Here is a 14,753-nt window from a genome sequence, read left to right on the forward strand (position 1 = left end):
TGTTCTCCTAAAAGTCTGATTTATGGTGACCAGACAAAAACATAAAGAAAAAAAAAATCTTCGTAAGGCAGGCAGTCATAAGAGGCTGTAAAATCTCCATCCTTGGAGGGACTCAGTTGAATTCTGACTGGTGCTATCAGCAACCTGATCTAGCTGCTCTAAGCAGTGGTTTGGAGCAGGTGACTTCAAGAAGTCCCTTGCAGCCAAAGTTATTCTACAACAACCCTAAACTTTAGGAAGTGCTACAGCTATTAAAAGCTATTTTCACTTTAAAGTAACGTTTAGCTTACACTTCCTCCATATCAAGGTTCTTGTAATTCTTAGTGACAGGTTGCAAAGGGATTGGCTTGGAAATTTTTCAGCATAGCCCAAATTGAAGAATAGGACGTTGAATATAACAATCTGTTGTAACCTTTTGCTTTGAGGGACCTGACCCACTCAAATATACTAGCTTTACATTAGATGTTCCATTTTTTCTCTCAGAAAGAGATCCAGCATCACCAAATAAAACACACTTCAATGTTCAGTGATGTGATGTACCTCATACTTGGAGGTGCATCAGCCCAAAATTATAGTACTTAATACAGTTCACATGGGAAAACATTCTTGAAGTTGCATTTTTTTTTTTTTTTGCAAATGTTAAGAAAAAAAAATCAAAGTTCTAGTTCAAAACAACGTTACATTCATTCCGGAAAAAACTAGAGAAAAAGCCTCTGGCTATGCATTTCAAGTTAGATGTGTGTTTTTAAAACCAGTGTCCACATTATTTAATATTCATAAAGCAGGCACAGTTACACTAGCTTGAGTGATTTTATTAGTGTAGCCTTCTACACTGAACATGATAAACTTTTATGGCAAAAACTTGGCCTTAAGGAAAAGCGTTACTTTCTTATTTGCTAGATACGTTCAAGGACAGTTTGAACTGTTATGGGCACTCATTCTATAAAGCATGATTTTAATTAACAGTCGATGAAGATTAAAATGTTTAACTTACCACCATATGAAAGTTTGTAGTAGGTATAAGCTGTTAATGCTATACCGACCCATACTTCTTGATAAACTGTGGAGAAGTAGAACTTCATGGATCTCCATGACTTTGGAATCATGGCTTGCATCATCTGAAAGGTATCAGAAGTTCTGCAATGAGGAGTTTTGTAACTATATTCTTACCTGCTATATATGTATGTGCATGCACTTTATATATACTTTTATACATCTATGTGTTATGCATACCAAAGTAGTATACACGTGCATTTGTACTTTATATGTATATTTATATATATTCTTCATATATATTATACACATATATACACACAGCAGCAGCAGCAGTTAATGGGTTTGAAAAATAATCCCCCGATGTGCAAAGGTACTTATTCCAAAGTAAGGCATCGAAAATTCAGAATTAAGGTTATAACTTAACGGGCTAACACACACAAAAATGTATTCCAGCTGATGAAAGGACTCAAAGATGAACAACAGAGCATTTGCAGAGCAGCAGTATGTAGGCTCCTCTCATTTTATCGGTGACTTTTTATTTCCAGACTCTCTCTGGAGCAAAGCCTTGTTCCACACAAGCTAGACAAACTCTATCCTTACACTACCAAGTCAGTTTCCCTCCCTCACCCACATCTAACATGTCTTCCAACATGGTAATTTCTACTCAAAATAGCAAAACACAAGATAAGCTACTAAATTCAAGGTTTATCATGAATATATTACTTTTAAAATATGTCCTTAGAATAGAGAGCCTACTGATTTTTTTCCTCCTTTGTATCCAGCTTTGTTAGCCAAGGTAAACACAGAAAGCTGTGTAAAATATGTTTTAAAATAAAACTAACTCCTGTACAGCATGTTGGCATACCATTTGCACCACATTACATAGTAATACAACATGTTCTACTGTTTTCTACTTAAACAAGCAGAACACTTTACCCAATAAAATACAACCCATTAAAATCAGTTATATACAGATATGGATAGTCTATGTCAAGCCAGCATCCCAGGATAGAAAAACAGGTATTTTTTTTTTTACCTTCTGTGAGGTCATTTTGACCTTCTGTGAGGTCATTCTCACTTATTTCCCAGTGCTACGTGTAAAGCATCCTTTAGCAACCATCAAGGGTAAAAAGGAGGCAAGGGCTGCCAAAGTCAAAACAGCTGGAAAAATCTAGATGGCACTTACTGAAAGCATCCTCATGGAAATCAATGTATGAATACAGTCAAGTCCACATTTCTCTTTACTAGTTTATGGAGAGACATCTCAATCACATTCATATTTCCTGAAATGGTGCTGTGCTTTCACCTGTGCTAGTAAGAGCAGTGAAAACCACTCCCCCCAGGTTTTTAGCGTTTGTTCACAGGATCACAGCGTGGCCGAGGTTGGAAGGGACCTCTGGAGGTCACCCAGTCCAACCCCTGCCGGGCAGGATCACCTGGAGCACACTGCACAGATGGCATCCAGGCGGGTTGTGAACATCTCCAGAGCAGGAGACTCACCCAGGAGAGAGACACAACCTCTGGCCAACCCGTCCCAGTGCTGTCACCTCACAGCACAGAAGCGCCCCTCATATGGAGCCGGGACCTCCTGCGCTTCAGTTTGCGCCTGCTGCCTCTCATCCTGTGGCTGAGCATAACCGAAAAGAAACCGCTCCCATCCCCCCATGCCCACCCCTCAGGTGTTTTTATATATTAACGAGGTCTCCCTTCAGTCTTCTTTTTTCCCAAGCCAAACAAGCCCAGCTCTCAGCCTGCCCTCACCGCCCAGCTCTCTCCAGCCCCCTCTCGCCATGCCCTTTCTGCTCCCCCCTCCCAAGCACGCCCTCAGCGCCCCTCAGAGCGCGGCCCCGCGACCCTCCCCGCACCGGGGGGCGCCGGCAGAGCCGGGTCACGGCCGCCCCCCCTCACCCAGCACCTCCCGGGGGCTGCCTCCCGCGGCACCCACCCTGAAGGCCGGGGGGGAGCGCGGCGGCCGCCGAAGGTCACGGAGCGGGGACAGCCGCCGGTACCGCTGCGGGGGACGCCGGGAAGGGGAGGCACCGGCCGGGGAGGAGCCGCCGCCGCCCGGGCAGCGCCCTCTGCAGCCGCGGAGGAGCGGGAGCCCGGCTCCCGGCCGCTCCTCACGGCACCGGGGGTGCTCGGGGAGCGGGCGGCACCGGCAGGCAGCCCCCCGCTGAGGCGGCTCCGCGCCTGGGGGCTGCTTCCCTGGGGGAAAAGAGGGATGTGGTGGCGCACCCCGGGACCGGGAAGGGGTTGATGCTTCGTGTAGTGACCGGGAAGGGACCGTGCTTGGTGCAGTGACCGGGAGAGGAGCGCGTGTCGCCCCGGGGGAAGCGCAAACGGGAGCCAACACCGGCCCTCCCCGCTCCGCCCGCCGCCCCCCAACAACATGGCGGCCGCCTCCCCTCAGCGCCGCCGCCCGGCTGAGGCACCCGGTCACGTGGTGCGGGCGGGGCCAGCCCGAGAGCGGGAAAAGGGCGGCCGTGTGAGGCGCCGCCGCCGCCATCATGCTGCGGGCGCTGACGGCGGAGCAGATCCGCGACTGGTTCACTGTCGGCAAAGCCGTGACCGCCGTCGAGTTTTTGGGGGGTGAAGCGCACGCCACAGCCCCTCCAAGTCCCCTCGGCTGCCCCGATGGCCCTCGGGAGTCCCTGGTGGCCGCGGGGTGAGTGCGGGGCTCCTGGTGGTGGGGGCGAGGGGCTGCATGTGGGGGCACCTGCAGCGCCTTCCCTCAGTCAGCTCCGTGCCTGAGGTAACAGGGTGAGTGGTGCGTGCCCTACACGGCCTGTGTGTGCTTCAGCTGCCCTTCAGTTCTTTGTGCCTGGCATGGCTGCAGCCCGGGGTGCTGCTGTTGGCTTCCTGGGTTGCGCGAGCTGCCTCCTTCTGGCTTTGTCTCAAAAGTAGTACAAAACTGGCATGTCGAAACGTCTGTCTCCTCTCAGCCCCTCATGTGAAAGTGCTGCTGGTACTAAGTTCTGAATTACTGATGGAGGTCTGCTCTTTATACAAGGAGTTAAAAAAAAAAAAAGCATAAATACAGTAATGGCTAGACGGGGTGGAATGGGCTAAAGTTACATCAGGGGAGGTTTAGGTTGGATATCAGGAAGAACTTTTTTACCAAAAGGGTTGTGATGCATTGGAATGGGCTGCCCAGGGAAGTGGTAGAGTCACCATCCCTGGAGGTCTTTAAAAGATGTTTAGATGTAGAGCTCAGTGATATGGTTTAGTGGAGGGCTGGTCAGAGGTTGGACTTGGTGATCTTGGAGGTCTCATACAACCTAGATGATTCTGTAAAACACTTAAAAGTTTTCTGTGTGGGAAAAAATGGCTATGCTCTTTAACTTGCGTGTCACAGGTCCAGTTGTTTCCAAGTTAGCCCTTTTTTTTATAGCCATTTGGCTAAAAGCGTCACAGGCTGTTCTGCCCATCGCTTGTGCAGGTGGGAAACATTGCTGCTCTTCGATATTACTGCCACTCACCTTTCTGCCAGCAGAGTGGTTTTTGTTAGCTGCCTGCTGATGGCAAAAATATCAGGATTAGTGTGAGGAATCGCAGTTTCACATCACCTCATGCAAATCGTGTAGGCCCTAAGTAAAAAGCATTTAAACAATTGTGTTCTCAGGCAGTGACTGTCAGCAGGGAAATGATGGCTGGCCTACTACAATGATACTGCTGAAAATATTCATATTCTGTAAGTTACCTCTCAATTCTGTATTTAAAAAATAAATTGACAAAGTAAGGTGTTGGTGGACCACATTTCTTCAACCTTTGGATGATTTTTTCCTGTGCCACTTCCAGTTCCTAGGTTTCTTTGTCTCCTTTTTGCCCTGTTTGTTGCTGCTACAACTGGGTATTGTAGCCTAGTCTCTGTTTAATCAGTAAAAGGTGCCTAAAAGTTAAGAAGAGTTTCTGTGCTTTTGCTTCGCATTGCGCTGGGGAATAAGTGACTGTGATGCCTAGAGTTTTTTGTTATTATTCAGTAACTGCCTTTTAGCATGTTTTAGTGGTGGTCCTCGTTTCTGGACTTGGAAGCCTGCATTTGCTTGTATTAAAGTGAAATTTATGAACAATGGAGAAGTTTTGTCAGTGGTCACTGTGTTTTTGACACACACACACCTACACCCCTACCTACAGCCTCCATGTTTTGATGATCACGAAGGTAAGTGGACCCCACATGTTTACTGCCCTATCGTTTTCCATAAACTAAGATTTGGAAGCTACATTTGTGGGGTGTTTTTTGACCTGTTTTCCACTAAAAAGTTGTGGAGCTGCATGTTTTAAAAAGCTTTTCTTTATATGAATTACCATTGCAGGGATCTTGAACACTTCACTAAATAAAAAATGTTTTCTGAAGCCTGTGTTGCAGATGTTACTAATACTAATTCTGCTAATGTCTTTGATATGCTCAGTAATTTACCTTCTTGCTTATAGAATAGTACTTGAAGCTTAACTCCTTGAGGGAGCCTTGTTAGTGAGAAAATGCTTGCAGGCCATCCTTGTCCTAGTGCAGGGATCCACTTCTGGCTTGGTTTAGAACTGCACAAAAAGAATCAGATCTTATTCTGTATTCATAGAGCAGATTAAGTTGAAATGAAAGCTTAAATTTATTTTTAAACCAGCAGCTAAGCAAAAGGAGGGCAGAGAGTTCATACCAGCTCTGAGTGCAGATCTGAGTTTGCACAACATACGAAGTTTCCCATATTTAGCTTATGGGAAGTGGGGGGACTCTTGGTGATGAGCTGAATTTTTTAATTACTGTAAACCTGTAGGAACTGATTAACTCTAGCCTTGTAGTAGTTTGTTAGCTAGCTTTATGCAAGAGTTTTGATGGTTTTGCCTTTTTTGTATCTGGTATTCCACTCTCCTGTATGAGATGTTCTCAAGATCTGTGAATTTTGCAAAGGCTTCTTCAAACTATATAGCTACCTTCTGTGGAAGATACTGTGCAATTTGTTTCACCCAATTTCTATTGCATTGCAAGGAAATTCGTTCTTAGGTGGAGAGTAGTTGTGGCCTGTGTTTTTGCTGACTTTCTGCTCTAGTTGCCTGCTGTGACCATAACTACTGTGTGTGTCTGATCAGTCTGATAAGACTTCATTATGAACACACAATGATAAAAAATGGCAACTGAAAATTTGAAAAGATCACCTCTTTTGCAATGATCTGTTGAATATCTCTGTCTGTTAAAGAAAAGTTTCATATTTTTTACATGTATTTTACTTTGTTTTCACTTTAGAACTTATTCTTGAAGTTGAGAAATAATTGTTCAGCTCCAAAAGGTATTTACCAGTTTATTTGGTACAACTGATACTATATTAAATCTTACACGGTATAAAGTTCCCACAGAGCCTAAAAGCTGTGTGACAAATACAGAAGTTTGTACCTAATGCTTTGTGGAGTGGTGCTATTTCAAAATACAGAAAGTGGTCTTTTCCTGTTTATACATCTATATCTGTCTACGTGTATGCTAAAAGGAAAACACCTCAATGTTTTATCAGAAGCAGCTATGTTTTTTGTTAAAAGGTACCTTCAAACACAACATTTTAAAGGAACAATGAAGATAGGAGGAGGGTTTATACTTAAGGTTTGTATAATGCACGCTAGCTATAACCAAGGACTTGGATTTAACTTGTATAAAAAAGGAGCGTGTCACAGTTCTACTCCTACGTTTGCGGATGGCAATCACAACAAAGGAAGACAAACACTACAAAGCTTTTTGAAAGAAACATGAACCCACTCAACTTGATGGGTAGTAATACGGAAGGTTCCAGATTCTGTCAGAGAAAGTAGGAAACATGCTTTGTGTGTTCTTGTCAACATAACTTGAAACAGTGGGAATTTCATCTTTGTCTGATTTGGTAGAACTGTCTCCACGCAGGCTGCAGTGTTCAGAGCAATTTGTATTCCATACGTCTACCAGTTGCTCTTGCTGGTTTTCTCTCTCAAGGGTAGTAAGGAAATCTTTTAAAACTTGCTTGAATATGTAGACTATTTCCCAAGGTAAAACATCATTTTCTGCCAAAACTTCACGAAATCTAGAAACAAACAAGAATTTAAATTGAATCATCAGGGCTGACAACTCTTTTTTCCTCGCTCATCTTTTGAGGGAAGGGGAAGGAGGAGGAAATGACTGCGCTCTGGTGTCATTTATTCCTTGCTGCCACATTTCCCCACACGCCTCCCCCAAAAGATTGCAAGAGGAAGAGAGCTCTAACAATGCACTGGAAGCGGTCCAACTATTATGAGGACTGTTATTCAGTATGCTTTTCCTTTTTTTTTTTTTTTTTTTTCCGTCCTCCATCTGGGTAACTTGATTTAAACTGACTTTGCCCTTAGGTGTATTCTGGGCTTTAAAAGGCACATGGGCGGCTTCTATCATTTCTACATGCCCCTGGAAAATATATTTAAAATACGAGTATAGGAGAATTTTACATGGTAATTCCCCCCCAGCGTTTCATATTTAATAGATAGTAATCAATTTACAAGTAAATTGTAATTGGTTACAATTTAATATTGGGGATAATGAACAGGAAGAAATGGAAGTATTGAGAGGTCACATTTTTAAGAATGCAAGACTTCCCTTGTTGAGGATTAAACCAGGAAAATCCCGATATTCAACAACTTCACCTGTACAACATCATAAAGCACAGGTGTAGTTTCTAAAACATCTATAAAATAACACTCAAGCTGATGGTCATTGGTTCTGATCTTTCTGCCAGAGTAACATGCATACGCTTGGAAAAGATAAAGAAAATATAGCTTATTTATGCTCCAGTACTCAAGGCTAGAGGAGTAGGAGTAGTTACCTGCTGAGGACAGTTCCAGTTTGGCAGGGCTGGATTTGAGAACAGAGAACTTCCAGCTGCCGCTGCTCCGTGGCTGGGATTGTTGCTTGAGGATTTTGGTAGTTCTTCAGCCAGTTGTAATCCGTGCCAGGTTTCTGGACTTTCTGTTCATTTTCAATCTCTTGCACTAATCTTTCACGCTCTTTCAGGTGCCATTTCAGTTCCCTCAGCAAGGTTTTGGTAACGAGTTCTGATCCAGGATACCTTGCGGATTTGTAGGAATCGTTCTTTGACCATTTCATCCAGCCAAAAAGTGGCATTTTTAAGCTGTGGGGAAAAAATAAAACAGTGTTTTGCTTATTTCTCTCATACTGGTAGTGTTTATACCCACAGGCTTCCTTTTAAGCTGCTGACTGTTTTAAAGGAAACTTTATTCCTGATGGTAAAATTTCTTGCACTACAATATAAGAAGCGATAATAATCGGCAAGCTGTAATTAAATCTGACAGGCCTTACATTTTATAATATTTTACATCTGTTTTCCAAGTTAACACTTTCAAATACTGTAAACTTCAGAGTTGTAAGTACATATTTATCATCTTGAAATTATGTCATGTTGTTTTTCCTGAGAGCATATGAGGTAGTTAAAAAAATAAATAAATAAAAAATTGAAGTAATTCTTGAAAGTTTAAAAAAAATAAATAAATTGATAAAGTTAAGTGCTGCAACTCCGTACAAGTCCAGCTTAAAACTTTTGTATCACTTTGTATTTTTACATAAATTCCTATTGATGTAACCTCTGGAAACTGAAATCTGGTGGAATAGACTTCTAAATTGCAGTTAGTTACAAGCCATGCAGACACAAGCATACAAATCAGAAGGAAATAACATAAATTACCTTAGCAGTTGTCTGACCAGTGTTGTTTCAGGTGAGTTTGCTTGAAGGTCTCTTATTCTAGCATATCCTGTTTCCAGGCTGTTACTACTGGTGGAAGAAAAAAAGCTTTTTTTCTTTATTTACTCAAACTGTGCTTACAAAAAAGACTTTCAGTACTGAACATGGCAGTTTAAGTTTTTCTGCTTTTAATGTTCTTTCTCACCCCCTATACCAGAGAGCAGCAGTAATCCATTTAACCTAATGTGGTCTCTCTGACTCTTCCTACAAAGTCCATTAAAGTTTCCTACCTTTGGATTGAGTTCTGATGGCAGCAATTTAAAAAATAAAATAAAATAAATTGTAACAATTTCAAATGCTTGTTGCTAAATCCATCTGAAGGTATTGGTGGCAGTGAGATGAATAATGATTGTCTGGAGCAACTCCAGACGCGCTTCTAGCTGAAGTTAAGGCTGTCGGATGCTGTGATGCTTGGCTGTGCGTAGCTGTAGGTCACGGTTTAGAGCTGTATTTTTATGCCTGTGGAGTGCTAAAAATAGCTCTGTTGCTTTTATCATCAACCTAAACTTTCAGGCCAGCGAGATGCTGAAAGACTTTCTCCCCTTAGAGGGGGGAGCAGGATGTTGTACCGTCACTTCTGAACGGCTAAGAATAGGCTTCCTCCAGCACAGAGCATCTCGAGCCTTTGTTCGCCGAGTGTTGACAGAACAGAGCTGTTTGACAGTTGCTCAGGATTTTGGTCGCTATATTAAATACTTTTTCCAGATGAATTTCATCAACCTCATGGTACTACGCTTTTTCGTTACCGTGCATAACATAGCTGTTAGCATTTTTAATTAACATTTCAAATGTGTTTAAAGAAGCCAGTCTGTAACACCTACGGTGTGCCATGAACGACGCACTAATCTAATTAAAGGAGTGGAATGAGAAGGAAATGCAAATTGAGGTCAAACTGATGTAAAAAGCCCAGAATGTAAAGTCTTACCATGGACTTTGCTTCCCTCTCAACTGGCTGTCAGTTGCCTTTTCCCTCTTCCCTTGATGAGCGTTTTGAGCAGATCCATTTTTAAGATTAATTTCCAGGGATGGCGTTGCGCGCAATAAAGGTCGCTGAAGCAGCCATTTTCCGTTCCAGTTCTCTGGTCTCTTCCTATTAATCTAAACGATAGGCATGGTATATGAAGTGCCTTCCCTCCTTGCCTTCCTTGTTAGAATGGCTAGCTTTGCTCCTCTAAGTATTTTGCCTTCCTACTTTTTTGCCTCCACTGGTGTGTGGAACTGTTGGAGGAACGAGGCTTCTGTAAATTTGTTCTAGATGTCATACAACATAAAGGATGACGTGTGGGGCTGTTATTAAAGCTGATATTACTTATACATTGGAAAAATCCAGATGTCAGTATTAATCCTCTTCAAGTGGAAGGTTTTCACATTGCATTGTATGTGGTACTATGAAAAATGAAGGGAGCTAGGTTTATGATGACAGAACTGTCCTGACAGATTTTCAGATGAAATTAAAATGTTCCTTGCCACCTCCTTTACAGCAGTTACCATGTCACCGCTTACTTTCCAATTTGATCCAGAGGAGAAAAAAATGCTGTACAGTGTAAAACCACTGTAATGTCTTTCTAAATTAAGGAGATGTGTGCTGGAAGGTGTGCAAATTAATGAAATAAGAAAGCTACAACAGTGGGTTTTGTTGTTCTGCTGTTGTTTTTTCACCTAATCTTTGTTTATACCATGAAATTTTGTGAGTCTGGATACTGAGAATGATGCTTACCTTTTCACTGGAAGAGGAACACTAGCACTGAAAATCGTGTTGCTTCTAGTTCTGTACGTGTTTCAGATCTGCTTTTGGGACGATATGGCTGTTTCTGTGAGTCTGACACTGGGAACTGGAACTTGATTCCATCCAGCCTGCAGTGTACCAGAGTTCTGCAGTGCTGTATCGAGATGAAAGTTGCAGCTTGACTTCAGCAGATCGTGGGGCTGTTCCCTGACGGCATTAATGAGTGGTCTTAGTGGTGTGTGTAACAGCTGATACATCTTAGCCTGGGGGAAGTCTATGTTTTGATTCCTCTCATTAATTTTTAGGCGCAATACAAATGGTGTGAAGTCATTATTACTTACCTTCAGTGTTTGTTTTCTTGTAAATACACATTATTTGAGTTATTACTGGGGGAAAATGGTGTGGTTTCCTTGACAGTCCTGTGGCAATCTTGCACTTCAATCTGTAAATCCAGGGATGCTGTGCTTTTAGAAGTGATTTAGGTTCTGAGTTTCTTGCCTTTGTTTTCCTTTTTCTGAATCTTTCACTTCTGGTACTAGTGGCTAAAACACATCACAGTACTCGAGAGAAACTGTAACATTAGTTACATAATGATGAGTAATTTTGTATTTGTTAATAAGCCATGACTTACTCTGCCATTGAAGCAGAACAGTTGTTAACTAACTGATATGTTTTGGGTAAATTAGCCCTAATGGTCTGTGTGTAAAATATAAAATGACAGTTGAAGATGCTTTAAATCTTGCTTTCCTTCAACCTCCTTATTATATATTTTCCTACTTTTCTAGGCAAAGAATGTAATTCCTAAAGCATCCATTTCTGTAGCTTTTTTTTTTTTTTGAATTGCAGTGAACACTATCTTATGTGTTGGTAAATCAGATTTTTTCATACGTGTATTTCTTAGACTTGTTTTCAAGCTAACCATTTTTCTGTAGTGGGTTTTTAGGCTTGTTTTCTGATGTTCTCAAATTGAACTGAGGGAGCAGCAACAATTGCTGGAGCCAAAGTGCAGGTTTCCTTTCATAAATCATCTCGGACAGCTTCGGTAGCCCTTCCTTGCTTGCTGTGACAGATCCCAGGTTCGTCAGCAAAGAGCCTTGTTCCAAAGGAGTAGCTTTAAAAGAGCACAAGTTAATTGGAAATTAAGCAATTGAGGAAATAAGGGAGGCAGTCAGTGGCTGAAATGGTATCTCTTTCCTAGCGGTCCTGTGTGAGACACAGGTTATTTTTTTTTTGTTTTGAAATGCCTTTCTACAAAACAGACTTTCTTGAAAAGCTTCTTGGCTGCTTATATTTATCCTGTGGACTTCCTGGCACCAAAAAAATTTATTCCAAAACCTTAAGGTGTTCCTCCTTCTGCTATACTCATTGTCTTTACCCAATCTCAAGTAAAGATGAGCTCCAAATCCAAGTTAGTACTTCTTGAACTGTGAAATCGAGTGTTCTACAAAGATGTTTGCTGCATAAGCAACTGACTAGGAGTCTGCATAGCTAGTTTGTAGAGATGTTGGGTGAGGCGGAGAGAAGTGGGGCTTCTCATTTTTCTTCTTTCTTGAAAGGACAGAATGCTTTTTTCTAGCATTTCCACAAGCAATCACTAAATGATCATATTCTGCTGTGCGTATGGTTTGTGCACTGTGCACACGCACAGTGCAGATTACTCCTGCTGTGCATGCTAAATAATTCCATGCTTCTTGAGAGCCTTTTCCTAAATTCTCTGTAGAAATGGAGGCTTGGGGAAGCTCTTATTACAGCTAGATGGCTTGACTTGTGTCTCCTGTGCCATCAGACCATATGAAGAATAAATGCTTCATCTTGAGGATGGCTGAATAGAGCCAGGCAATCTAAAACAAATTTCCATGACAGAGCACATATGTAACATATATAAGACCCTTAAGCTTTAGCACCACTAGAGGTGTGAAGACATCTGCATGTGAAATGACAGAACTGCTGAAACCCATCTCTGTGGTAGTGGCTGCTTTGAGGTGGATTTTATGGGTTATGGTGGATGTGTTTGATTTCTTCGTGTCTTCTAGGTGTGTTAGTTTCATGGCATTTGGTTTACAAATACAGGAGAGAGGAATCATTGAGATAGCTTTACTTACGTTTCCATAGTTATGTGCACAAAGCAAGCATAACTTAATTGAAATTACTGTAGAATAGGTTAATGTTGAAACTGTTTTTCCCTACTGGCTTCAGTAAATATATGTGCTGCCTGTAATTTAGAAGGGGAGAAGGGAGTGTCAATCTAGTGTGGAATCATTACAGGTCATCTGTTAAGAATTCCTCGGAAGACAGCACCACATCCGTGACCAGGGTTGTGTCCTGGGTATCTTTTGTCCTGATGGCACATGCCCAGTGTGTGCTGTGACAAACGTCACCATTGATAAATGGTTGTGTGTCGTGTGTGGCTTGCTGTGAAGGGTGGAAGCCTGGGCCATTGCTCTCATGTTCAACCTGATAATGCCTGGTACCCAGTGTCTGTTCTGGGAGTTCCTCTGTCTCCTCCTGTTCCCCCTCACAATTGGAGGGGAACCTTGAGTAAGATATTCTGGAATCAAAATACCTGGTATGTGACTGCAATTATTTAGCACTTAAGTAGAAGATTTGTTTGCTTTTAAAGTTCTGCAAGGTTAAAATCTTTCAATTTCCTTGTCAGGTCTCTTCCAGCTTATGTTACCAACTAGGAGCCCTTGGCTCCATGTTAAAGGCACAGCACAACAGCAGAACAAGAACAGTTGCATGCACTTGTGATGCAAATGCAACGGAAAACAAGGATTTAAATGGCTAATACCACGGGTACACAGCATGTTCTGAGGGTGCTGAATGTGCCTGGAGTTTGACTGTGAGACAGTGGCAAAGCGTAACTCCAGAGAAGTACTTGAAGAATAAAGGTGAGGAGCTTGTGTGGATGTTCACAGGACACTTACTCAAGGCTAGGTGATAGCAGGGGAGAAAATGGGGTGGGTTCTTAAAACGCAGTAAGTGAACCGTGGAGTCTGGCATCATGAGTTCCTCACTAACCTAGATACCAGCTACTTCAGAAGATTGAACTGTTCCTGGCAAGGTAGTATTTCTTAGCTAAAACGAGGTGACAGCAGATGTTCATTTTACTCTGATGCTTTCCAAAAGCTTTAGAAAGCTTATTTAAAGAACTAAGTAAACTAATCTCTTTAGCACAGTAAACTTGAATATTTGCACTGGTGTGTGGTTAAGTAAGTTTAAAGTTCTGATTATGACCTTTTAGTGCTACTGTAGTAAAGGATTTGTTGTAATCATGTAATGTAGAAAGTGTGTTCTCAAAACATTCTTGCAAAATCTGAAATCCTCAGGAAGAAGGAAAGTTCTCTAGGGAGCAGCTGTTCTTCCAGTGTAGTGTTTTCCTAAGAAAAGTATTGTTCTGTAACCATATTCTGGGAACTAGTGAAACTTTTCTACTTTGTCTTGGGAGAAAAAGCTGCAAATCCAAGTCAGCTTTCAGTGCAGGAAGGAAGGCTTTAATCTTTCTGTACATCTTAACATCACATACATAAAGGAACTTCCTAAACTGAAAAGCTGGTCCTGTACTGAAATAAAAGCAGTCTACTTAAACCTGGAGTTACTGCTGTGCTTGTCTGTATGAACTACAAATTCCAAAGTGGTTTGCGGTGGTTGGGTGTGTTGTAGGCCACAACACAGTATTCTTTGACAGAAAGCCCATTTGAGAAGTTACTGACCCTGCACACGAGTTAGTTCACCTGACTCAGTGTGCCATGGGGCTGGGCTTTTGAACAGCCTTACTGAAGTGAATTCAGGGGAAAAGGAAACTGTAAAAACGCTTCTATTTAACCAAATACTGCACTGTGACAAATTGCAAGAACAGGTGGAGGAGAGAAGGTTCTTATTCTTTACTATAGAAGATTTAGGACATCAGTACCATCTGTGATCTGAGATGCTTCTGACTTGTGGTTGAAAGAGGCAAATGCAGTTCTCATTATGAATGAGAGACTCGTAATAACACACCAAGAAATTGTCATCAATAGTCTTGTTTGCCCAAAAGTATTGGTAGCAGGTTGTAACCACTGCTAGCTAGCCGATGTTTTAACAACTTAGTGTAGTGGTGTGTGCTCCATATTTGTTTGTAGGTTATAGTTACACATTCTGGTTTGTCATGCCAGATTTTGTGAGGGGTTGGTGCTTCAAGTTATGTATGAAGGTTACCACCAATACTACCAGTCACCTGAGAAAAGAGATTTCAGCTTTGTAGCTCTCTGTAGCTAGCAGGTAAGATGATGTGCCTCGATTTATAACCTGTC

General features: G+C 42.1%; 2 protein-coding genes across 2 annotated transcripts in view; one reads left to right on the plus strand and one right to left on the minus strand.

Moving 5' to 3' along the window:
- Positions 1–3,503: 3,503 nt before the first annotated feature.
- Positions 3,504–14,753, plus strand: part of TDRD9 (tudor domain containing 9) — a gene marked incomplete at both ends in the record, with an annotated part of 64,031 nt that continues 52,781 nt past the window's right edge. The window contains one exon of the mRNA XM_084288003.1: positions 3,504–3,661. Coding sequence (XP_084144129.1) covers positions 3,504–3,661 — 158 coding nt within the window. The remainder of the gene's footprint in view (positions 3,662–14,753) is intronic.
- Positions 6,734–8,101, minus strand: RD3L (RD3 like; the record flags this gene model as incomplete). The annotated part of the gene is made up of 2 exons (XM_084286933.1): positions 6,734–7,031; positions 7,803–8,101. 2 exons carry the CDS (start codon positions 8,099–8,101, stop codon positions 6,734–6,736), a joined length of 597 nt encoding a protein of 198 aa, XP_084143059.1.

This window comes from Netta rufina, assembly GCF_964035555.1.
Source record: "Netta rufina genome assembly, chromosome: 5".
NCBI lineage: Eukaryota > Metazoa > Chordata > Aves > Anseriformes > Anatidae > Netta > Netta rufina.